The sequence below is a fragment of the Panthera leo genome, chromosome D4 (genome assembly GCF_018350215.1).
Source record: "Panthera leo isolate Ple1 chromosome D4, P.leo_Ple1_pat1.1, whole genome shotgun sequence".
Lineage (NCBI taxonomy): Eukaryota > Metazoa > Chordata > Mammalia > Carnivora > Felidae > Panthera > Panthera leo.
The window spans coordinates 16,672,085-16,697,685 of record NC_056691.1 but is presented as its reverse complement, the minus strand read 5'-3'; the positions used below and the strand labels follow the sequence as shown (position 1 = coordinate 16,697,685).

Here is a 25,601-nt window from a genome sequence, read left to right as displayed (position 1 = left end):
GCAACACGTTCTTTGAGCCAGCAGGAACCCGAATGAAGCCTCCTCCCTCATCTTAGAACCACAGGCTTAGAATGAATCTAACGCTGAACTATATTCCATAAAAGCAGTCAAATGCAATAAGAAAGTGGTAGCAAGGAAAATTATTTGGCATGTGGTTGCTATCAGATATAAATCTTTCTTGTCACTTCTCCCATTTATCTTTGTGCTTCTAGGCCTGGGAAACTTGGTCAGGTTCAAAAAAAAAAAAAAAAAAAAAGAAAAAAAGTAAAACCAAAAGAGGCCTAGAGGAACAGCTTGATTGTAGACAGAGCCACAAAAGAAACTGTTAGTGATAACATGCCAAGTGATAATTTCCATTTTTGATAATGTGGTTAAATAAAAAACAGAAGCACATTAAAAAAAAAAAACCTTCATAAGACTTAAAAATAAATAGATAAAGCCTCACTGATAGGAAGGGTAGAGGCTGGGGTTATTGGTAGATATCACTAGAATGACACGTCAATGTACCGTCACCGGTGAGATTAATTTCTTCCAGCCCCACTGAAAACTATGCTAAGGTATCAGAAGGAATCTCGTCTCTAAGGTGGATTTTATAGAAAGAATGAGGCTTTTGGCCATAAAAATTATTAGGAATGGGTTCCAACAGAGAACTGTAAATGGCAATGCCGTCTCCTCGCCGAATTCTAACCGAGCAGACAGCTGAGAGACTGAGTTCTCCTTCTGGCTGAAGGAGCCACATATTCATTAGCAATCTATACATTTTCGAGCTGGCCTATAATTTTAAGCAGCATTTCAATTGCTACGATTCTGTGTGGCCTATAACCGTCACCCCTTACCTTCTCTGAAAATTTTGGTATTTTATTGCATTTTAGAGCTAGGTAGAAATGATCTTCATTATAATGAAGTCAAACCCTATTTACAGGCGAGGAAACTGCGGGTCTGCGAGGTCGAGCATTTAGGGTCTCACAGATAAATGATGACAGATCCCCGTTCTGGAATGTCCGCTGGCACATCAGAGACCCTTCCTTTTCCAGTCTTCAGAGGGAGTCATTTTCCCCTCTGTTGTCCGTACCTCCTTTTAAAGCCCCGAATATCACTAATTTAGGTGGGGAAGCCAACACAAGAGGTATTTAAAGAGGAGAAGGTGTACGTTTTATTTACTTTTGTCCTCATGCTGGATCTCTCATTTAAATACATTTCTACTAAGTCTCACTTTTCTTCCTGGACATTTTTTTTTTTTTTTTTTTTTTGCGATGTCTTTTATTCTCAAAATCAAAATAGGACTTAGCTGTAACTCAGGCCGCCGTGTGTCCTCATTTATCTGTTAAGAAATGCTTTCGCTTGTCTGAATCTGGAGTGACCCTTAGCACACATCCTACTCTTGCTTGTGGGGCAAAATCGGTCATTTTAATTAATTTAAGGCTACTTTCCTTTGAGTGGTCCATAAATATCACAAGCTTTTCAAAGTAAACACAGTTCTTTTAAATTTCTGCTGACTACCTAGGTTTAGTGGGGATAATCCGCGTTAAAGATAGGACTTTTTTTTTTTTTTTTTTTAAGACAGAGCCTCAGACCTCCTCACCTGGAGATATCAGAACAGCAGATGAGAACAAAGCAATCTCCTCCTCAGTCAGCTGCAAGGAACACAAATTCTTTGCAAAGTCAAATGCTTCATTCACTAGGTCATCAGAACCTGTAAGAGAAGGCAGATTAAGTGAGAACACTTGAATGGAATGGGGCAATAGTAAGAAATTCCCATAATCGAAAAGTTACTCAAGGACTTGCACACGAGGCAACAATATTTTCAAGTTCCTAATAATTATAGAATGAGGAAATTGGGAAACGTCTTGATCAAGTACGGAGTGTTGACGTCACCAATGAGGGGCTGACAGAAATGGTGTATGCTCATTGCCATATTCCCCTGGGAAGATATAAACTAAATCTAATCTTGTAATGTTGAGATGAGCTCCAACTAGAAAAAATTTAATACGTGATTTGGGGATCCTTTGGTATAGAGACAGCATTCACAGAAAACCTAAAACATGATGTATGAGGGGCCAAGGGCTGTCAGTCTTAGTGGCACTTGAACCTGGCAATTTAGAACGCCGAGAGGCCTCAAACTGAGATGTTAAAAATGTCTTATAGATGGAATATGAGGTACCTTTCAATTTGGTAACTTCCCTGGAAATCTTACGGAGGGGGCAGGCATTCATTGCTTTCTGCTTTCTGATGGATGCTTCAGGTCAGTCGCTTAGCAATTGTGAATTTTGGCATAATAATGCTTCATCCCTACACTGATCCTTGGTACATGTTTATTTTATGAAGCTGGAAATACAGCCAAGTTGCCTGCCAAGACTTTTCCTCCTTTCTTGAAAGTCTAGCCTTGTAGATGACATGGATGTGTATCAACTGCAGAAGGGAAACGCTGCCTGTCGGATGGACTTGCTGTTAGCTATCATATCAGCTAACAGCACAAAAGGTGAAAGGGCACTGGCCTTCCGTGATGCCCGTGGGCCGGGTATGGAACAAGTGGCACCGTCATCGTGAAAACCTTTCCTGGCATCGGCCCATCTTTGCTAACGTTCTTCTTATCTGCACCGTGTACTGATGACTGGATGTGAATGGTGCACAACACTCCCGAAGACTGACTCTGCCCGTGCCCACCCACAGGAAAGGTCTGGGGATCATTTGGGGCAGGTTGGCACCCACTCTATCTGTGCTTCCAGAGCTGCATGACTTAACAGGAAGAACGTCAGTGCTCTTAGCGAGAAGCCAGTGAAGAAGCTCTTCTTTTAATTAAATATCTTAACTAATGATTATGGATTTACATAAGAAACTTAAGAGATCACCCATGGACCACCAGAGGTCTACCTAATATACTCTGTGGGGCAGTAAGCTACAAGGAAAATAAAAATTGATCCTTCAAAGAATGATCTAGAACACATCTCAGCTCTTCATTGATTTCCGAATGAGGTGTGGTCGATCTCAACGGGGTCTGTGCTTCTCTCCTGCCTTTCATATTAGGATGCACGATTGTGCATCTCACAGGTTAGATAAAATATTGGAGGCTCACCTGGTCCAGACCTTATCAAATGAGATACCAGTTCACATTAAAGAATCAAGGCATCTCATTTACCCACTTCGATCTGAGTGGAGAAACTGAAGGCAGCTAAGAAAATTATGTCACCACCAAAGGTAAACTTACCTAAGGCCTTGAACATCTGCATTCCTCCATATTTTCCTTCAAACAGAACAGTGTTGTTTAATGGGTTGAAGGCACGGCACATTCGCACTAAAACCACTTCCAGGCATCCTATGTATAAAAAAAAAAGAAAGAAAATAGGTATACACGTGCAATAGTAAAGCAATTCTTACTGTATTTAGGTCAACAGACTTAAACTTTAAAACACACCCATGCAGATGCACAGACACACACATTCAGAAACGCATCAAGATTTCTTCCCAAGTAAAAGATAACTATATTAGAAAGAAATCCCTCGACATGCTTACGTGAGGAATTAAAGATAAAATATACCTTAAAGGTGGCTAAAATGCAGGGCAGCAACAGCACGTGTTGGGGAAGCACACATAGCATTTGTTTTTTGTTTTCTGGACTAGTATTAAAGGTATTTTCCCCTCATGAATTCACAAGGAGCTTTGCAGCAGGCAAGTCCAGTTTGTTAACTTTTGTAGAAGTTTTGCTGTTGGGAAAACTTGCTCTCTGTTTCAGTTTTGAACATCCTCCATGTATATTTAAGCACAGGATGACTTTACACAGGAACCCCTTGAGGGTGTTTCTTGAGGGCACCATTTACGTCTGATGTCTTGGAAATGAAGTTTTCTTGGTCAAGGGAGTTTTGGCAAAATACTGAATATTATCTCACTTCAGAGAGTTATAATCCACATTCACAGATCAAAGGCTTGGGAAAGTCCCAACATGAAGGAACTTGTTCAACCTCAATGGACCCAGCATTTCTCTGAGTTCACTGTTAGCCCGGGGAGGGCGGGACCTTTGTCCTCAGCCACAGGTAGTGGTGCTTTTTTCATTCACTAGTATAGCTCCAGGACCTCGAAAAGTGCCTGGCACGTAAATAAATAAATATTTAGTGAATGAATTAGTTTGCCACCTTTGTTTTTCCCTCTGAACATTTATTGATGCTCTGAGGAACCAGCGCTGTGCAGTTCCTCCACATTATGGACAAATGGGCTTTTGCCCCAAAGTGTGTTGGAAGGTGACGGCCAGACTCAGAAACCACAAATTTGCAGGAGAGCATGATACGGGTGCTTTGGTTACACCCATGGTGTTCCCAAGGGACCTGTGGTGCCTTTCTTATGCTGCCACTTAATATTTATGTCTCTGTCTTCTTTTTTTTGATCTGCTGATTTCTCCTTGCTTTCCCTTATATGCCACCTAGCACAGGGGCTTACACATAGAAGGGGACTTGTCAATATTAATTAAAACAGTGTTTTTCTGATGAAAACAATAATAGGTACCGTTTATTGAGTATTTATAGGGTGGAAGTCACTTTCCTTGGCCCCTTACATTATTTTATTTGTTCCTTACAATACCATTTCAGGTAAATTTTTAAATGTTTATTTATTTGTCTTGAGAGAGAGAGAGAGAGGATCTGAAGCAAGCTCCACACTGACAGCAGCGAGCCCGACGTGGGGCTCGAACTCATGAACCGTGAAATCATGCTCTGAGCTGAAGTCAGATGTCTAACCGACTGAGCCACCCAGGTGCCTCCTGGGTGACTTTTATTAGCCCTTTCTTATAGGCGAGTTACAGGAGGCTTAAGGAGGTTACGTACTCTGCCTTTTCTACTAGAGTCAACATTTTTACAGCAGCAGGGATGTTAAACGATTATATGGTGCAGTGGTTCTCCAATGTCAATCTACGGACTGGTTATATCTGAGACTTGGCTGGAAAGATAGTGAAGTGGGTTCTGGGTTCTCTTCTAGGAGATTCAGACCCATGGGCCTCAGATGATGCCTCCGACTCAGAGCAGTCAATATTCTCCTCTGATGCTGCTGATGCAATTGTAAGTTTGGAATTCATTATTCCTGGTCCATCTCTTCATTTTGCAAATGAGGAAGCTGCCATCTACAGAGGTTAGCTCAAGGTCACGTATCAAATGTGGCAGATTTTTTTTTTTTCCCAAGGAGAGCTGCAAAAATATGTTCCATCCCACATGCTTTTTAAGAGCCTTACCACTCCCCCATCAAGAAGGATCCATGCTCAGGGCGCCTGGGTGGCTCAGTCGGTTAAGCGTCCGACTCTTGGTTTCGGCCCAGGTCATGATCTCACGGCTTGTGAGTTTGAGCCCTGCGTCGGGCTCGGTGCTGATGGTGCAGAGCCTGCTTGGGATTCTCTCTCCCTCCTTCTCTCACTGCCTCTCCCCTGCTTGCGCTCTCTCTCTCTCTCTCAAAATAAATAAATAAACTTAAAAAAAAAAGGGATAGATCCAGTTCATCTATCCTTGAGCCCAGGTGAGCCGTCATGGCTGCCTTGACCAATAGAGTGGGGTGGAAATAGCACTGCATGACTTTTAAAGGTAAGCCAGAAAAATGCGATGCACTGAGGCCTTGTTCTCTTGGTGTGCTAGCTTTTGAAACCTCACAACCATGCTATGAGAAAGTCCAAGCGGCCCATGGAGAGACTGACATGGAGAGGAACTGGGGCCTGTGGCCCAGAGCCTTGGCCGAACTCGGGATCGTCAATCAGCACACAGTGGCAGCCGTGTGAGGGAGACAATTTAAAAGCGGATCCTCCTGCTTTCTGTCAAGTCCCTCAGTGAACTTCCTTGCTGAGCCCTGCTCACAGTGTAGCTTTGGGAGCAAAAGAAATGATTACCGTCATCTTAACTAAGTTTTGGGGTTGTTTTTAGCCAGCAATAGATAACTGATAGATCAAGTTCATGTTTGGGTCAAGGTCTGCATCAACTTTAATCACGTGGTGAGGAAGCAGCAGCGACTTATACCTATTCTATTTGGCCCAAGTTCAAATGCCAGCTCTGCCATACGTTGGCTTTGTGATATTGAACACAGACCTTCACGTCTCTGAATCTCCCCCTCCTTCTGTAAGATGGAAATAATACTGGTGTCACGAGACTAAATGAGCTGTCATGGGCAAACATTAACATACGCAGGTGCGTTATCACAGACACACGTATACACGTTATGCTTAGTACTCTGGGCCAGGTCCATGAGGGTTAACAAACACCATGGTGGCTCTTATTTTCTACTTTCAAAGGTGGGGGTCAGGGAGAGAAAATTTGTTTCCTGTCTGGGTAATACCATCTGCGAGGTCAGTCACGTGCGGAATTTCTTGAGCTCCTTCCTAAGTGTGCGTGTGTCACAGAGCATGTGTTGGAAGAAGGGGAGGGAAGGATTAGAGCTCAGGGAGTTTCTCCGGGTCTATACTGGCTGCAGGCTAGCCTCATTAAAATGATTGGAGATGACCACAGAGGCAGAGCTCTGCTAGCCTGGATTCCCCCACCCCTACACCCCAACAGAAGGCAAGTAGTGCCTTTTAGAGCCAGCTCAGCAATTCAGCCACCTTGACACGCTAATTACTTGCACTGCCTGTCAAGCTGGGTATCTCAACCTCCGCAATTAATAGCTCCACTTTCAATAAGCAAAATTGTGTTTGACTTCAAAGGGGAACTGAATGAGTATCAGGGCATTTTTATTACTGAGAGTTTCCTTTGGGAGTTGGCTGACAGTGTGGGTGGTAAAAATGAACTACATACTGGAAGGAAGATTTTTCTACAGCCAACACTGAGCAAAGGGTTGACCACATCCCGGGCTACAACAGGTGCCCCACCCATGAATCTTCTCCTCGCTTACCTGACTTCAGAAGTAGAATCTGATCATTTTGACAGAGCTCCATGAAGCCCGTTATCCGCTTTGCAAACTCTACCACATACTGGATGGCGTGAGTGATCTGGATGGCGCACTGCTGCCATAGTGCTTCCCTGGACTTCAAGAGACGAGACACACAACGTACATGGAACAAAAGCAACGTGGAGAGTCAATGGAACATTCAGGGTTTCCCTCCTGGAGCTCACCCGTCACTTGGGGCCCAAGGTGGGACTCTACCCCATTCCTTCCAAAGAGGAAGACAGTATTTTCGAACAGACTGTTTTGCCCTGTTTGAGCCTTGCTACGGCACAAATGTCAATGTACCGAGACCGAAATAATGGAAACACTGCAATAATATGTAAAGATAGATATGTACAGTTTCTTTACTCTCTTTCTCCTCCTTCTGCTCACCTAAACAAACTCAGGCTCTTAGCCCGTTTTGTGAAAACAAACTTTTGCACTGAGGACGAGTGATTTCGTTCCCAGGCTTCTGTACGGTCACTTTTATGTGTGCCTGGCAGACACTAAATCTGTAAGATTTTTACGTTGTGTTCTTTTCCCAGAACTTACGGAGGTTGCTTTTTTGGTATAAAAAGAATTTCACGGGAAAAGACCTCAAATCAAATCACTCTCTTAAGTAATATAGAATCTCAGAAATGTATTTTGATCCTGGGGTTATTTTCTTTGGAACTGGAAACATAAATCCAAGTGTATTAATTCTGCTTTTTATTGAGCATAACAATACCTATGCTTTTGTTTCCTTATTTACGTAAAAGGGGTAAGATATGATTGTTCCCGTGGAGAAAAATCAGTATTTTGTAATCATATGTTCAGATATAGACACATTTATATATTTTATTTAAAATAAAATGATAATACCAGTCATTTACTAATAGATCTTGTAATTGTGGCTATCAACCCCACAGGAAAGTAACGTGAATATATAACAGCAGCAAATTCCTTCTCTTAAAAACTCCTCTAATGGACAAAGTAGCAATCAAAAGAATAATGGTAATAATAATGAGGTGAGTTGTCTTTTTTTTTCCCTTTGGCCTTTTTAAACATGTAGGGCAAGAGAAACATTAAAGGTGCTTTATTGCATATCTTTGTAGTATAGATTTACAACTATTATTACTGCTATAGTTTCTCAATCGTTTCTCTTCCTTGCCTGGCCCCAGGAAGCCACCGTGAAAAGGTTCTAAAGTCATCTGATGTGGGCACAGTCTCCCTGGTCACTTAAATAGGGCAGTGGTTGTTTTTTTTTTTTTTTTTTTAATTGGGGTGGTTTTGCCTTCCAGGGAACATTTGGAGACACCTGATTGTGACAACTGTGTGTGTGAGGGGGTTGCTACTGGCATCTAGCGGGTAGAGACGAGGGATGATGCTGACCATCCTACAGCGTGCGGGACAAGTCCCTACACAAAGGCTTATCCAGCCCCAAATGTCGATAACGCTGAGTGAGAAAGCCGGAAATAGAGACATCACAGGGAGAAACATTGTCATAGTTTCCCAGAGTACCTTGCTCTGATAGGCTTTAATTTCCTCGTAGGTGTGGGTCTGCCACGCCAGCTGGTGCAGCTCCTCTGTGGTGTACTGACACGTCTCCAGGTGGGACTTAATGATGTTCTGTGCAATTCGATCTGTGGGAAAGAATGTCAGTTTGAGGGCTTGTGAATACATTCTCGCTCTGCGAAGAAACAAGCGCTTCACGTTTACCACCGGAATACCTTTGGAGACACGTCAGTTGTACTCGACTGTCTTTAACACTACTTACTCTCTATCTAACAATCTCCAAACTGTTGTCCTTTTCTTTTTCTCCCAATTTTCACTCTTTTAATCAAAATTTACTGCCTTTACTTCCCCCTTTTGGTCACAAATCTGAGGGCTCATGAGTTGTAGAGTGTTCAAATAATTATTTTAAAAATAAATACAAACGACCACGTTTCCTACTCTGTGGCCTAAAATTCCACTAACAGTCTTCACATGTATGGTCCAAAGACTTTAAAATATCTTTAGAATCACTAGAACTTTTCTTTAAAAAGGTTAAAAAGAGAAAATGATTACATTCACGAAAAAGCAGGAACAAACACAGTCGAGTCTTTGGGGGCTGTTTACCTCAAATGAGTTGTATTTGGTATTAAACTTTCAATACTGAACATTCTGGATTTGGAGGTATGGAAATTGAGCAACAGAACCAGACACGGCAGATTTCTCAAAAATCTGCAGCGAGTTCCCTGAAGTTAGATACAGCTGTGAGGAGGTTCCCTCAAAATCCCCCCAGCTCTTTGAAGAAGGCGACATCTTGGGAAACCAAAGGACACAGGGATTCTGTCTGGGGGGGCCTGAGCAGAAAGGAAGATGACCACATTGTCCGCCTGATAACTGTTCTTGGCTAATAGAGAAATAGATTTTTTCTAGTGTTATAGGTCATGCCATTTCAAATGCAATTTCTGTTCTAAATAGCCATATTTCATTTCTCCAGGATAACTCTCAAAGCAGTGCTTGTAAGTACCTTCCTTTTACCTCGCTAAGCTTCTGGTATATGTGGTATGAAATATATTGAGCTTTGGTGATGTAGAGAATAAAAAAATGGAAGCTTGCACCTCTAGTGAACTTTCCAAAAAAAAAAAAAATCTTGTAGAGCGCACTGCCTGGCATATTACAAACACTGAATAAATGGTACCCATAATTATCATTATTAGGACATTCCATAGAATTTGTCATCAGGGAAGCAATGCGATGACTCCAATTGGCACAAAACAGAGGTATTTAATTTTGGAGTCAGTGCTACTGAAGGAAGCCATTTCAATGTTTACTAGAGTTTCTCAATCAGAACCGTCAAGTGCTAGATGTAGGAGATGCTACAAAATGCTAACTTAGGATTATAGTCATGCTTTATTGGGTTCCTCATTTAGCATTTCTAGACTTTCATTGCTTATCATATTCTAAAATCCTTTCTTTAAAAAATCTTATATGCAAATTTTATTGAACATCCTCCTATGTTGTTAAAAAAAAAGGGCAGGAATTACTTTATACATCATATTAAAATAGATGTCATGGTTCATCATTTTTCAATTTCACTTGGGCAGTCTAATTACTTAGAAGCTAAAAAAAAACATATCTATTTCTCAGTCAGTATGTAATGAAAACATAAGATTTCTATGGCTTTCTAGTTTTCAAACCTTTATCTTCTTGGTGTAGTCTGTTTTCATCTTCAAAGATGTGCTGATTTGTCAGTAATTTACAGGCTTCGGGGTTTATAAGCAAAACTACAGCTGCCACTCAAAATTGCATTATGAAAAACTCTTTATCTGTTCCTTTATGGCATCTCCTGGGAACTACTGGCCAAGGTTTAAAAATTCTCTAGCCTTCTGCCACGAAAGCTTGGGGGTGTAGGGCATAAGGAGGAAGGAGTGGGCATAATAAATACATGGACAGGTTAAGGCAAAATTGGAAGTTGAATCCACACACAGGCTTTAGGACTCAGCTCAGATGTCCATTACTGGTGAAGGTTTCCCTCCTCCTCTGGCCCTTTGGTAGAGGGGTCGGCGGCTGTTACACTTGATTCTACCTCCAGAGCTCTTATTCCGCTCAGACTTGCACTGTGGTTATTTGTTTGGGTCTGTTTGTTTCTTACCCTTCGAGGTTGTGTGAATTCTTCAAGAGCTGGACTGTAGAGCCCAGCACAAGTGTCTTCATTTACTCGTTCAACAAATATTTTTTGAAAGGCTATTATGAACCAGGTTATAAAGTATAGATTTTTTTAAAAAAAGGATGTTGTGTCTTTTTTTTAAAAGGATCTTACAATATCATGTATCATATCATATCATCATATCATATCATATCATATCATATTGTATCATCATATCGTATCATATCATATCATGATATAATAAATGCCCTTGAGTTATTGTGGGAGCTCAAATAAGAATGTATCTAACTCAGTCTGGAGGAGGCTGGAATATAACCACAGAGAAGATGCCTGTTGATCTGGGTCTGAGGAGAGGTTTGTCACATGGAGAAGAGATAGGTATACCTCAGGTAGAGGGAGCGACATTACAAAAGTACAGATAGAAAGCTAGTTAGGAGCTAGATAATTTCTCACATTACATTTCATGTCCTTACAGTCCTCACCTTTTACAACCAATTTCCCTCTTACTGAGGGAATGAGGGAGTGACTTTAGATCCATTTTTATAGAGCTAGCAAGTGGTGTTTTGAAATCCGGTTGTCTTTTCCGGCAAGAACACTATCGTGCTTGTGGCACAGAGTGCGTGGAGAGATGGGGAGAAATGAGACCAGGCAAGGAAATTGTCACTAGAGATCCGACAGCTGAGTAAGGCACGCCGAGGAATCTGGATTTTAACTTTAGGCAACGGGGAGCTAGCAGAAGCTGTGAAGCAGGAGAACGACACAGTCAGTTTTTTGTCTTACAAAGGTGACCTTGGCCATGGCAGAAAGATGAGGTGGCATTAGGGAGTACGTGAGATCAATCAGGGTTGGTGACCATTCAAGCAAGATACGAGGAGGTTCTGGATTCAAGACAGTTCTGAAATATTATGTACAGGACCAGAAGATGTGGGTGAGAGGGGGTGGAGAGAACATTAAATACAGAAGGTGCTCAACCAATGTTGAGTTAATAAAGGTAATATTGAAAATGTCCATCTATCCATCCACCCATCCATCCACCCCCCCTCCCGCCCACCCACTCTTCCATTTTCTGCTTTATTTCACAAGGATTTTAGAAAGCTTATACTGATCCTTTGTTCAAAAATCTTTTTTTATTTTTTAATTTATTTTGAGAGAGAGAGAGAGTGTGCATGCAAGCAGGGGTGGGACAGAGAGAGAGAGAGGGAGAAAGAGAATCCCAAGCAGGCTCTGTACTGTATTACGTAACTTGCTCTGTACTGTCACCGTGAGATCTTTTTTTTAAAATTTTTTGTAATGTTTATTTATTTTTGAGAGAGAGACAGAGTGTGAGTGGGGGAGGAACAGAGAGAGAGAGGGAGACACAGAATCCGAAGCAGGCTCTAGGCTCTGAGCTGTCAGCACAGAGTCCGATGCGGGGCTCGAAATCATGAACCGTGAGATCACGACCTGAGTTGAAGTCGGACGCTTATCGACTGAACCACCCAGGTGCCCCTCGAACCGTGACATCTTAAAGCCTAAGCACGCACGATGGCTTTGAGGTCAAACATCGAACGTGCGCTATTATTTCCCATGCCCTTGTGGAGAGAAATAGAAGGCAAATCTCTGTTTGACATAAGATTTATAACTATCAGCGACAGTAAAGACACAGTAGTGGCAGCTGCAGGACAGCCCTTCCCCACTTTGTTCCATGGGTCTGCCATGCAGAGGCAAGCCACATGCAAAACCTGACGGCCCTCTCAAGGCTCAGGTCAATAAAACACAGGGTAAAGCTAGACTTGGTCCCACGGGAGCAGGGCCCGAGGGCACGTTCTGTCGATGAGAAAGATGCATGGCCATTAGAGGAGATGGTCTGCCTGGACTGAGAGTCTGCGGTTGTGAAAAGGGGAGAAGGATTTAAGAGGAAGGGGACAAAGGGAGAGACAAAGAACACAGTATACAAAGTTCCTGCTAGAAGCCAAAGGAACTTTCAAGAGTCCTTGCCTGGAAAAACAGAAAAGGTAATAGTAAACGCAGTCCTCTCCAGGGACCGACCACATGAGAAGCCCAGACAAAGAGACTGAGGTAAAAGAGTAGAGGACAGAGAATCTTTCTGGGCAATCGCACACCCTTCATCCGTTTCCCGGACTTGGATTGCAGTTGCTTGTTAGGGCCCAGTTCTCGTCGGATTCTTTAACCAGCTTGGGCCCTGGATGGCACATGTTAAAGACAGAGCCCGCCCGCACGGTGCTGGGATGAGGGGTTCGACAGCAGTATGGCCTAGGTGACTGGCAAAGGGGAAAGTTTCCCGCCCTAAGAAGCAATGTCCATGAACTCTACCCTCTGCTCTTCCTGATATCAGGGATGAGGCTAGATATTTCTAAAGTGGATAGGAACACGCAGCTACATTTTCTCAGGAGTTAAGATTGTATATGTGTTCCGTACATGTTCAGTGAGATAGTGGTTTGTCTCGCTCACTAAGAGTACGCAAGCTGCTTTGCTAGTTTATAAAACGATGTCAAGGAATGAGAAAAAAACAATTTTATATGCTCAGTCACTTCTTTTCGATCCTGGTGAGGTGAAAGGCAAACATAGATGCTGGCAAGGGAAAACTGGGTGTGTAATTACAGGTTAATATCAAGTCTATGATCCTTATTTTCTGTTTATAAATTGTATGAAAAAATGGCTTGCTCTCACTTTCTCTCTACCCCTGCCACTGCCCCCCCCCCCCAATAAAATGGCTGTTTGTTTTTAGACTTTGACCCTGCTACTTTTCTTGAAGGAAGGCTTGTTGGCACACAAGACTTATAAGCGACTAATAGAGTTGGTAACTTCACATATTAAGTAATTTTCTTTATGAGATAGAAATAACAACATCTGAGTCAAGTGTAGGAGTCATCCTAGAAATCTTTAAAATAACTGTTATAGGGAAATGTTTATGGCACAGATTTTAGTACACGTATCTCCAAACTCACTGAGTTGTATGTTTAATAATAGGAACAGATTTTTGTATGCCAATTGTCCCCCAATAAAGAGAAAGTAACTGATATAAAAAAATAAAATAAAAAAGAAAGTAACTGATATAAGCAAATTACCATCGTTGATGAAAAAATTCTAAAAAATATATTTTTAAAATTGTCACACTTCTCTGGAACTCTTAGGGGTAATCTTAAATCCACTTACGATGTGGGCGATAAGAAGAGAAAAATTAAAATTTTGCAGAGAAAGCTGGAATAAAATTGATGGTAATTCTCAGTGGTGTGTGCAAAAATTACAGAACCCTGGGGCTGGAGCTAACCTCTTTCTTCCATTTCCAAATGGACTGTATCTAAATAATTCCAGAAGTGAGTTGGCTCCCTAGTCTCTGTGCACACCTCTCCCCCATCCACGTCAATCTTCATCATGATCTGTTGAATGCATCAAAAAAGTAGGAAGGAAGTCTTTCCTTAAAGCATTTAGAGATGGTTGAGATGCATATGATAAAGTTCACAAAGGTAAAGGGAGTTTTAAAGATCAATCATAACATTGGAGCTCTTGGGTGGCTCAGTCCGTTAAGCGTCTGACTTCGGCTCAGGTCATGATCTCGAGTCCGTGAGTTTGAGCCCCAAGTCGGGCTCTGTGATGACAGCTCAGAGCCTGGAGCCTGCTTCAGATAAACAAAATTAAAACATTAAAAAAAAAAAGAAAGGGGTGCCTGGGTGCCTCAGTCGCTTAAGCGTCTGACTTCGGCTCGGGTCATGATCTCACAGTTCACAAGTTTGAGCTCTATGTCGGGCTCTGTGCGGATCGCTCAGAGCCTGCTTCAGATTCTGTGTCTCCCTCTCTCTGTCTGCCCCTCTCCCACTTGCATGTGTGCTCACTCTCTCTCTCTCAAAAATAAAATAAACATTAAAAATTTTTAAAAAGCTCAATCATAACACAATGCCAAAAATAATATTTGGAAGTAACCCTTAAAGAAATACACGAAAAATAGTTTTTCATATGTACTGCTCCGCACAGCAAAGCAGTTTGGAAACAAGTCGTCCAAATTAATTAATTCTCTGCAGAAAAAAGGCTACGTGTGTCTATTTCAGTGAGAAATACATAAACTGACACGCAAGGTGACAATTTCTTGTTTATAACTCTGATGCTATAAAATGAGGACCAGCTTGCAGCTTTTAAAATAGCAAGTGACCTTCTGCAACTCTGATTTCAACCACTCAGCGGGTTTTTTTCCACCAAAGGGGCTTATTTTAGCCCTCACTAGACATTTCAGCAAACGGTGCTCTCCAAAGGCTGCAGCATCTCTGACACGGATTACACAGGTGGTTTCATTAGAATCCCACATCCTGGGAGCGGGGAAAGTTGAGTATATCTTTAAAAACTGCTGCTTTCAGTGTTATTACCAAGAGCGCCGTGGCCCAACTGTACCAAGGCGAGAAAGCTGAGACTCCACGCTATATATAGGACTAGAGGGGGTTGCATCTGAACTTCCTAATTCTTTCTCCTCCCCCTCCTTTTTTTTTTTTTTTTTTTTCATGAGAAAGCACGGCTTCTTCTTGGTGAACTATACCCTCTATTCATTTTCCTCCACAAGAGATTTCTTTTAAACTTGGAAGTATCCTCCCTAAAATACTGTATCTCAGCCTCCATCAAAATGATTAATGAATTTTTAATTTATCACTTGCCTTAAGGATCTAGAGAACCACTCAATTCTCTGTTTCGTTTGTACTACTAGTGTGAAAGTGGAATTCTTAGGGGATTTACTTTGAATGAATGCCAGGATATCTCTACGGACTTGCTCAAGGCGAGTTTTAAGTGCCTGTGTTAGGTTTTTGGGATATCACGGTTCCTCAGAATCCACGCTCCGAGGCAGTGACTATAATATATTAGAACAACTGGTTGAAAAGTGAAACATTTAACCCAGTGTGCATTTTGCTTTTTGACCATAGACCGCTGGTTTTGTACATTTTCTGTCATTAAATAGAACAAGTGTACTGGTTAGGATGCACTAGGAGACAGTGTCAGAGAGGACAATGTCAATTTTAAGACCTTTCTGGTTTTTCTCATCTCTACTTAGTGATTATTGTTTTTCTAGCATAAATAGAATTGTGCTGTCAGCATAAAAACATCAACAACCTTTAAGCTTAATTAAAACAGCCACCTATCAGTGACGCATAGGCTCAACAGGAAAGTAGTATATTTTTAGCATTTAAGTTTCTCAAATTCTTTTAAGAAGGAGCTGGGGCATAAATAACCCACAGTCCCTTTGTTGGCTCACTTTCACCGTCTAACCACCATTACTCCCTCACCAGTGAATTAAGACAGCTTCTGGTCTCCTTTTCATACAGATTCTATTGCCAATTATGTTATCAAAAACTGGCATAACAGATTTGTACTTCATGTGGACTGAAACCAAAATGTGCGTAGAGTTCTTCAGAAAAAAATACACTAACAAAATAAGAGACGATGTCCTTAACTATAAAAAATGATGAAAAGGTGATCCACACAGTTCAACAAAATAGGAACACAGAGAAAAACAATGAAAAAATCAGATAAGTAACAGTAATATCTGAGCAAAGACTGAATGAATGGGTGGTTAATAAAATGGCTAATATTTTCTCAAATTTCGGGAGGCTCAGGTAAGAGCATTTTAATAGAAGGAAAGGAAGCACAATGTAAAGCATAAAGAAAAACTGAAAGAATCTATCCAGCATTTGTGTTAAAGCCAAATGAAAAAAGCGTCACGAGCAGCAAAAGAAATGAACCATCAAGGGGCGGCTTTCTTAATAATTTAATAACGGAAAGCTGTTTGGAATCGCCAAGTGTTTTGTTTTATTGCGATGGTATATGCCTAACTTGGGGCGAAATTATAGTTTCTTTTCTTCAAACTAGCTAATAAAATTGAGAAGGAGTCTATTATGAAAACATTACATTTCAAAGTTAACTTTCACAGTGAAAGATCTCCTTCAAAGAACAATCAGAAAACATCAACTTACTTCAATGTCCTAGAGTTGATGAGTTCTAAGGGAGCTATCTTGTAAAACAGCAGAAGCCAATACGGACCCCTTTAGACTTCTCCTTTGTGCCCTTTGGGACGTCACTTAATATCTTAGAGTCTTAGTGTCTTTGGGTTTGATTTTCTATCTACAGAAGGATTTAGCAGCAGAGACATCTTCTAAGGGCTGTGTGAAGCATGGCGACTTGAGTCTGAGGGGCTATGTAGGAATTTCTCTTTGTTTTGATTCATAAGGGGAAGTCTTTCAGACTTACAGACAGTGAGGGTACAGCTCACAGTCTGAAAAGCATTTGAAGAGTCTCAGATAGAACAAACAAGAACAAGGTAAGTCAGAGCCCATTAAAATCCTTCCCTGCTCTCTTGAAAAAAACTGCACCTCCATACCCTACCCAAAGGACAATTAGTGGGTCACAAATGATGAAAACCTAATTATGAAAACTGCTCAGGGCCATCATTAGGATTGACTTTTTCTATTTGGATTTTGTTGGCATACGGATTGACCGTTAGGTAATTAATTTTAAAGTTTATTTATTTATTTTTGAGAGAGAGAGAATCCCAAGCAGGCTCCACACTGTCAGCACGGAGCCCAACGCAAGCCTCCAACTCGCTAACTGTGAGATCATGACCTGAGCCAAAATCAAATCAAGAATTGGATGCTTGGCGGGGGGGCACCTGGGTGGCTCAGTCGGTTAAGCGTCTGACTTCAGCTCAGGTCATGATCTCACGGTCCGTGAGTTCGAGCCCCGCCTTGGGCTCTGTGCTGTCAGTTCAGAGCCTGGAGCTTGCTTCGGCCCCCACTCACAATCTGTCTCTATCAAAAAAATGAATAAATGTTAAAAAATAAAAAATAAAAAATCTAAGAGTTGGATGCTTGGGGCGTGTGGGTGGCTCAGTCGGTTAAGCATCCAACTTCGGCTCAGGTCATGATCAAACTCAGGTTTGTGAGTTTGAGCCCCGCGTTTGGGCTCTGTGCTGACAGCTCAGAGCCTGGAGCCTGCTTTGGATTCTGTGTCTCCCTCTCTCTCTGCCCCTCCCCTCCTCGCACTCTCTCTCTCTCTCAAAATAAATAAATAAATATTAGAAAAAAAAAAAAAGAGTTGGACGCTTAACTGACTGAGTCACCCAGGTGCCCTGGATTGACCGTCAATTTCCTCCTCCTCCCCTTTAGTCAATATACTTCTGACCTTAAGGAAAAACTAATTCAGAGGAAATCTTTGGAGGTAACTTTTACATTTTCAAACATTTAATCTAAAATTTTAAAAGTAACTTGATTACTTAAATAAGGCCTTTAATTGACTAGTGTTTTAAAATAAGTTTTGTCTAAGTCATCTAGCACCAAATCGTCCTACGACAAACCTGTCTGAAAACCACAGAGCAGTTCCACAATGAGTCTTACAAATGTGACTCAAATTTAAAGAGCAAAATTTTTTCTCCTCAGAGTTGAAGGCATTTTGTCACAGGAAAAAGTTTATATCCTAAAATAAAAGCAAAGCAATAATAAAGTAAAACAAACAAATAAAAAGTCTTTCCAGCTTGGAACACTTCCAACAGATCTCCCCACATTTGTGAACATCACAGAGGTAAATCCTGTACCTGTTGAGCAGGAGAGCCTCTGAAGTTGGTTGTATCTTCTGCCAACAAAACCCAAGTGTATTCACCTCCAGTCACCTGGCCATCAAATGCCATGTCTGTGTTCCATGGCCCATGTGGAACACGTGGTTAACCTTAACCAGTTCTTCCCCAATAGGTGCTTGAGACTATGGTGAAAGTGGTACATATCCACTCCAGTCAGTGGAAAAGCAACTCAGGGCTCTCACCAGGAGCCAGTGTCAAAGCTCTCAATGACCTGAGACGCTCTTCTGACGTGGGGGCTGTTTCAGAGGCTACCTTATAAGCATAGACATTTCCTCCCTCCACAAGCCATAGGCAGAATCTCTCTCTCCTTTCCTCTTCCTTACTGTGGAATATTTCATATCTACTATGGCTTTTGAAATTGAGTATATAAAGTAGAATTGGTTTTCTGGCAGCTTCTCAATATCTATTTATTGATTGATTAATTGGCTGGTGGATTTTAGAGTTTTCTTACGATGTTCTGAATTCTGAATCAAAAATTAATCCCAAACTCGTATCTCTAGGAAAAGTCCACTGAGGAAGATCAATTTTGCGCATTTTTGTAAAAAAAAAAATTTAACGTTTGTTTATTTTTGAGAGACAGAGAGACACAGAGTGTGAGCAGGGGAGGGGCGGAGAGAGAGGGAGACACAGAATCTGAAGCAGGCTCCAGGCTCTGAGCTGTCAGCACAGAGCCTCACGTGGGGCTCGAACCCACCAACTGTGAGATCATGACCTGAGCTGAAGTCGGACGCTTGACCGAGTGAGCCACCCAGGCGCCTCAATTTTGCACATTTTCAACTGAAATTCGAAAAGGTGAGTTGGAATAATTTCCTCACATAGTGAATGCTAGCACATTAGGAAAGCTGTATTAGTGGGGGTACAAGCATGTAGGGACTAATATGCATTCATGTACAAATACTTGAATTGCATGTATGTCTTTGTATTGCTTATAATGTCAGCCATATTTATATTTGTTTATAGAGCCTTGCTGGTCACAAAGTACTTTTGTATCCATTATGCCATTTACTCCAGTTGTGGAGAATTCCTGCACTCAGCATGATACTAAAGTGGGTGCAACATATCAGTGGGTGATTTTAGATCATCTTTGTGAGGTTATTGAAGAAAATCTAGAAGGATATGGATTTGAATGACCCTAGAAAAGAACTATAGTTCCCTGATCCTAGGACACTCTAGAATAATGCATGGCTACGGACTGGTCAATACAATAGTGTGACCACGGTAGAGATCCCAGAAATGTGACAAATGGAGTTGATTAGCCCAGTCCCCATACTCAGGAAATTTCTTTTAAGATAGAAAGCAGGATTCCAGAAATAGCAGCCTCTCCTGCAGGTGGCAAAGAACAAAGGGGTGTTAAAATTTCAGAGGAATCGAGTAAGACCTGACCAAGGTGATCTGGGTAGGTCTGGGAGGTGAGGACAGGTGGATTTACCTTGAAGCTATGTCTGTACAGCATTTCATCCTTTATATTGAATGTACATAAACTTGGGGCATTTGGAGATTGGTTGCCACCTTCTTTTTCAGCTGCCTCTGGTTATCCTTGATGCTCATTTTAATCTGGTTTCTTGTTTTTGTTTTGTTTTGTTTTTTCAGGAGCAGGGATGGAGAGAAGACGCTGGTACATAGTTCTGGTTTGACTGTGGTTATTAACTGCGTCACGGACAGGGTCATCCCACCCCCTAAGGTCTTCCTCCCTGTGAAGGAGGCAGGGCTGGCCATGGTCTCAGGCTAGGGTTTGAGCTTCTCTCAGGACAGTCTAGTTGCCAGCAAGCCCCCCTCTCCACCACCCTACCCTTCTCTTTGGGAAGTGGCTGTAACAAAGGGAATGTCTATACATAGGATCAAAGCTCCCACCACAAGGGGGGAGAGTCATAGTTTTTCAAAGTCATTATATGCAATCCACCTGATTTTTCAGATGAAGAGACGGAGCCTCAGAAAGCTGAACCAAGTTTGAACAAAGTCGCATGGCGAGCATGTAGAGTAAGGACTCTCAATTTCAATGTGGTCCCTAAACTACCTGCAAAGGGCCTGTGGTTGGGGAAGGGAGCAAGAGGTATTAGAGAACAGTGGAAGCTCACAAGATGTCTTCTCCAAAAGCAAGACAGGAAAAACAAACAACACTGCATTTTCCTTTTCCCCTATTGCTCGAATCATTTTTCTCATTTAGTCTATTTTTATCCATTTCAATGACTAAGCAGACAGTTGTTCTGGAACCGCGTGCCTACCTGTCTTTGCTACCAGTGCCATGAGAGGGACGAGGGAAATATGTAGCTAGAGTTAAATTCTATTCCCTGTACCATAGCTGAACGAGTAGTTAAATATGCATAGAGAAATGTATATTTATTAAATATACATGTGAATATGCATAGATAGATTTAAGCAGTTATAGAAGATTGATCTGTAGAAGCGTGTGTCATTAAAGGTGCTGCCTTAAGACCATAGCACCTGCTTCGTGTTAATAAGTAACAATTAAAACAGCAATCTTGACAGAATCCCCCAAATAAAACACACTAGCGATATCCACTCTGTCTCTGTGTAGACTTCATAGAATAAAGTGGTAGTGGAAGGGACTGGATCACTTTCATTCTCTCTTTTTGTACTCTCCTCTATTAATACTCGGCATCTGGAACAGGTAACTTTTTTCAAAAAAGAGGTTTACGTCTAGTTTTGATGCTTAAAATTTCAGGCTCCATAAATAGAACACACAAGAAAGATGAAACTAAATCTACATTTAAGATTATATAGGCGAGACCAAGGAGTTCATATTTCTTTGCCTTTATCTGGAGAGAAAATTACTAAATACGACAGCCAACTCAGGTAATGTGTGTAAAAGGCAGTTTATCCCCTTAGCCTCACAGCTACCTTGATGGATTTCCCCTACTGTTTTTAAAAGCATATTTGCAGGGCACCTGGGTGGCTTGGTCTGTTAAACATCCGACTCTTAGTTTCAGCTCAGGTCATGATCTCAAGGTTTGTGAGTTCGAGCCCCACATGGGTCTGTCAGCACAGAGCCTGCTTGGGATTCTCTCTCTCCCTGTCCCTCTCTCTCCCTTTCCCTCTCCCTCTGTCCCTCCCTTACTCACTTGCTCTCTTTCTATCTCAAAATAAATAAATAAACTTACCCACAAACGTATGGCGACCTAATCTTTGACAAAGCAGGAAAGAATATTCAATGGGGTAAAGACAGTCTCTTCAGCAAGTGGTGCTGGGAAAACTGGACAGTGACATGCAGAAGAATGAACCTGGACCACTTTCTTATACCAGACACAAAAATAAACTCAAAATGGATGAAAGACCTAAATGTAAGACAGGAAGCCATCAAAATCCTCGAGGAGAAAGCAGGCAAAAACTCTTTGATCTTGGCTGCAGCAACTTCTTACTCAACATGTCTCCGGAGGCAAGGGAAACAAAAGCAAAGATGAGCTATTGGGACCTCATCAAAATAAAAAGCTTCTGCACAGCGAAGGAAACAATCAGCAAAACTAAAAGGCAACCGACGGAATGGGAGAAGATATTTGCAAATGACATGTCAGATGTTAGTATCCAAAATCTATAAAGAACTTATCAAACTCAACACCCAAAAAACAAATAATCCAGTGAAGAAACGGGCAAAAGACACGAATAGACACTTCTCCAAAGCAGACATCCAGATGGCCAACCGACACATGAAAAAATACTGAACACCACTCATCATCAGGGAAATACAACACAAAGCCACAATGAGATACCACCTCACACCTGTCAGAATGGCTAACATGAACAACTCAGGCAACAGCAGGTGTTGGTGAGGATGAGGAGAAAGAGGAACACTTTTGCACTGCTGGTGGGAATGCACACTGGTGCAGCAGCCACTCTGGAAAACAGTATGGAGGTTCCTCAAAAAATCAGACATAGAACTACCCTATGACCCAGCAATTGCAATACTAGGTATTTATCCAAGGGATACGGGTATGCTGTTTTGAAGGGGCACATGCACCCCAATGTTCAAAGCAGCACTATCAACAATAGCCAAAGTAGGGAAAGAGCCCACACGTCCATCGATGGATGAATGGATTAGAAGGTGTGGTATATATATATATATACAATGGAGTATTACTCGATAATCAAAAAGAATGAAATCTTGCCATTTGCAACTACGTGGATGGAACTGGAGGGTATTATGCTGAGTGCATTTAGTCAGAGAAAGACAAATATCATATGACTTCCCTCATATGAGGACTTTAAGATACAAAACAGATGAACATAAGGGAAGGGAAGCAAAAATAATACAAAAACAGGGAGGGGGAGGGACAAAACATAAGAGATATGGAGAACATAAGAGATATGGAGAACAAAAGAGATATGGAGAACAAACGGAGGGTTAGTGGAGGGGTTGTGGGAGGGGGGATGGGCTAAATGGGTAAGGGGCACTGAGGAACCTACTTCTGAAATCATTGTTGCACCATATACTAACTAATTTGGATGTAAATTAAAACAAACAAATCAACAAACTTAAAAAAATTAAAAAGAAATGAAAGCATTTGTTTGGTTATTTGGACTATCTTGTTGTCTAGCACCTCACAGATACATTATCAATCATCTTTTTTTTTTTAAATTTTTTTAACGTTTATTTATTTTTGAGACAGAGAGAGACACAGCATGAATGGGGGAGGGGCAGAGAGAGAGGGAGACACAGAATCGGAAGCAGGCTCCAGGCTCTGAGCCATCAGCCCAGAGCCCGACGCGGGGCTCCAACTCGCAGACCGCAAGATCGTGACCTGAGCTGAAGTCAGACGCTTAACCGACTGAGCCACCCAGGCTCCCCTTATCAATCATCTTTGAACTTAAATGGGCTTTTGTTAAGAGTATTAGTCCTTCGGAATCCCCCAGCCCATCTGAGAGCAACGGCAGGGAGGGCATACAAGAGTCTCCCCTTTCTTCTTTGCTTGCTTGCTGGGTACCCCTTCCCCAGCATCCCCTCCCTACCACCAACCACTGCAAAATTTTACCCCAAAAGATAGAACACATCCTCATGCCAGCTTGCAGTGAAATTCCAGCTAAACCCAGTTAATACTCCTGCCTAAATATTCATTTGCAGCTTACTTTTGTCCCTGCCTTATTTCATCGCTTTTCCTCCGATGGGATTTTGAGAAACCCAAGGATATGATTCTTGACATGTTTCATATTTTTGTTTGTTTATCCACATTTTGTTTTGTCTTACCAAGACCATGGGAAGAAGCCATCTCTGATAAGAGATATGGCTCGGGGCAAGCCATACCCCCCTCTTCCTCACCTCCAGGAGGGTTTGTGGTAACATCATGCCCAGGACTTACAGTAAAGGACACACTGAATTGCAATGATTTTTCTTCATGTCCACGTCGTAGCTGGTGAGGGCAGGAGCCACGGTCTGCTGGTTGTGAGTGCCTGGCACATTTCAAAAATATGTTTTTGAAAGAACGCCTGGCAGTCTGAGGTAGTAACCTACGTTGGAATTTAAGCTTTACCACTTAACTCACTCTGTTCGAGGAAAATCCCCTAATTTCTTCATCTGCACAATGGAATGGTTTCGTCACTACCCACTTGAAGGCATTGCTATGAGGTTCAAAATGGCTAACATGCATTTTCTACACTTCTCTCCTTACATTGAGTCTTAGGTCCTTAACCCAAGAAGTCTGTAGTTTCTTTGGTACATTTTTAGAAAGACAAGTTTGGATTTTCTGGGGGATATTCCTGACTCTGATGATATTCCTTAAGCTTATTTTTTGGGATCTGCGTGCTTTTGCTTATACACTTGTTTGATGCTTTTTATAAAATATCTATTTATTTATTTTGAGAGAGAGAGAGTGGGGGAGGGAAAGAGAGAGAGGGAGAGAGAGAATCCCAAGCAGGCTCTACATCATCAGTCTAGATCCCGACGTGGGGCTCAATCTCACCAAATGTGAGATCTCGACCTGAGCCAAAATCAAGAGTCCGATGCTTAACCAACTGAGCCACCCAGGCACCCCTGTTTGATGGTTCATAAACATGTATTTTTATTAAACAATTCCAAGCTGTAAGGCCATATTCTACATGAACTAGTCCGGTTTTACAGCTGTTTTTATGATAATTCAGTATCAGAATAGTGTCCTGCTTGTACACAGTTCACTGTTCCTTCAGAAACCGGAGGAAGCAGACCAGGGCTTCTAACAGCCAGGCACGATGTTCAGAAATCCCGTGGCGCCCTTACAGCCTTCAATTCACCCAGTCAAAAATGTGGCTAGGGGCGCCTGGGTGGCTCAGTCGGTTGAGCGTCCGACTTCAGCTCAGGTCATGATCTCACAGACCGTGAGTTCAAGACCCGCGTTGGGCTCTGTGCTGACCGCTCAGAGCCTGGAGCCTGTTTCAGATTCTGTGTCTCCCTCTCTCTCTGACCCTCCCCCATTCATGCTCTGTCTCTCTCTGTCTCAAAAATAAATAAACGTTAAAAAAAAAATTTAAAAAAAATGTGGCTAAAATCAGATTGTCTCTTTTGTCTGCATAGGGTTTGTTCTGTGATAGCTTGTCACCAGCTAGATTAGTATAGATGCTCATTAATCAAGTCAGGTCAGGGGAATCTGAGTGGCTCAGTCGGTTAAGCGTCTGACTTCAGCTCGAGTCATGATCTTACAGGTCACGGGTTCGAGCCTCTCATTAGGCTCTGTGCTGACAGCTCAGAGCCTGGAGCCTGCTTTAGATTCCGTGTCTCTCTCTCTCTGCCCCTCCCCCACTTGAGGGTCTCTCTGTGTCTCTCTCAAAATGAAAATCAACATAAAAAAAATCAAGTCAGGTCAGAAGGTCAGCTTTCCCACTCTGAGAGCTCCTTTGCAGCACCTAGAAGAGCAACAGGCAGGCAACAAACACCAAGCATGTTTTGCTATGGGAATGCCAACTAACTTGCGAGGGGCTCCCTTTGTCTGGTGGGAGGACATATAATATGATGGTCCAAAGAATCGCATTTGATGTTACTCAGACCTGAGCTCGTATGTTTATTATGCTTTTTTTTTAAAAGTTTTGTAACTTCTGAGCCTTTTTTTCCATCTGTAAAATGGACATAAACATACTTCCATAATAGGCATAATACAATTATTATGAAAATTAAATATAGGACGTTGCTCAGCACAATGTAGGTGCTCAATAAAAGGTAATTATATTGTCTGTAACAGCTGGTAATGTTATTAATTATCGTGAGATGAATAAAATTGCAATACCATTTCTATTATAATAAGGCGAATGCTTGATTGGTACTGTCCTAAGAACTTAGGAATATTAACTCACTTCATCAACACACACTGGTGGGACTACTATTGTTCCAGGTTTACAACTGAGACTCAAAGAGGCCATTAGGTAACTTGCTCACGGGAAAGGGCACACCCGGTTTTGAACTCAGGCAAAATTCAGCCCTAGAATCATACCACCACCCCACACTACTGATGCCTTTCTGCCCAGCGATCCTGTTGCGGATGTTTTCGTGAAATGAGTGGCAGT

General features: G+C 41.8%; 1 protein-coding gene across 1 annotated transcript in view; it reads right to left on the bottom strand.

The window, feature by feature from the left end:
- RORB (RAR related orphan receptor B) overlaps positions 1-25,601 on the bottom strand; it is a 193,087-nt gene that overhangs the window by 15,242 nt on the left and 152,244 nt on the right. The window contains exons 5-8 of the mRNA XM_042912015.1: positions 8,383-8,504; positions 6,850-6,982; positions 3,206-3,313; positions 1,583-1,693 (exon numbers count right to left, since the gene is read on the bottom strand). Coding sequence (XP_042767949.1) covers positions 1,583-1,693; positions 3,206-3,313; positions 6,850-6,982; positions 8,383-8,504 — 474 coding nt within the window. The remainder of the gene's footprint in view (positions 1-1,582; positions 1,694-3,205; positions 3,314-6,849; positions 6,983-8,382; positions 8,505-25,601) is intronic.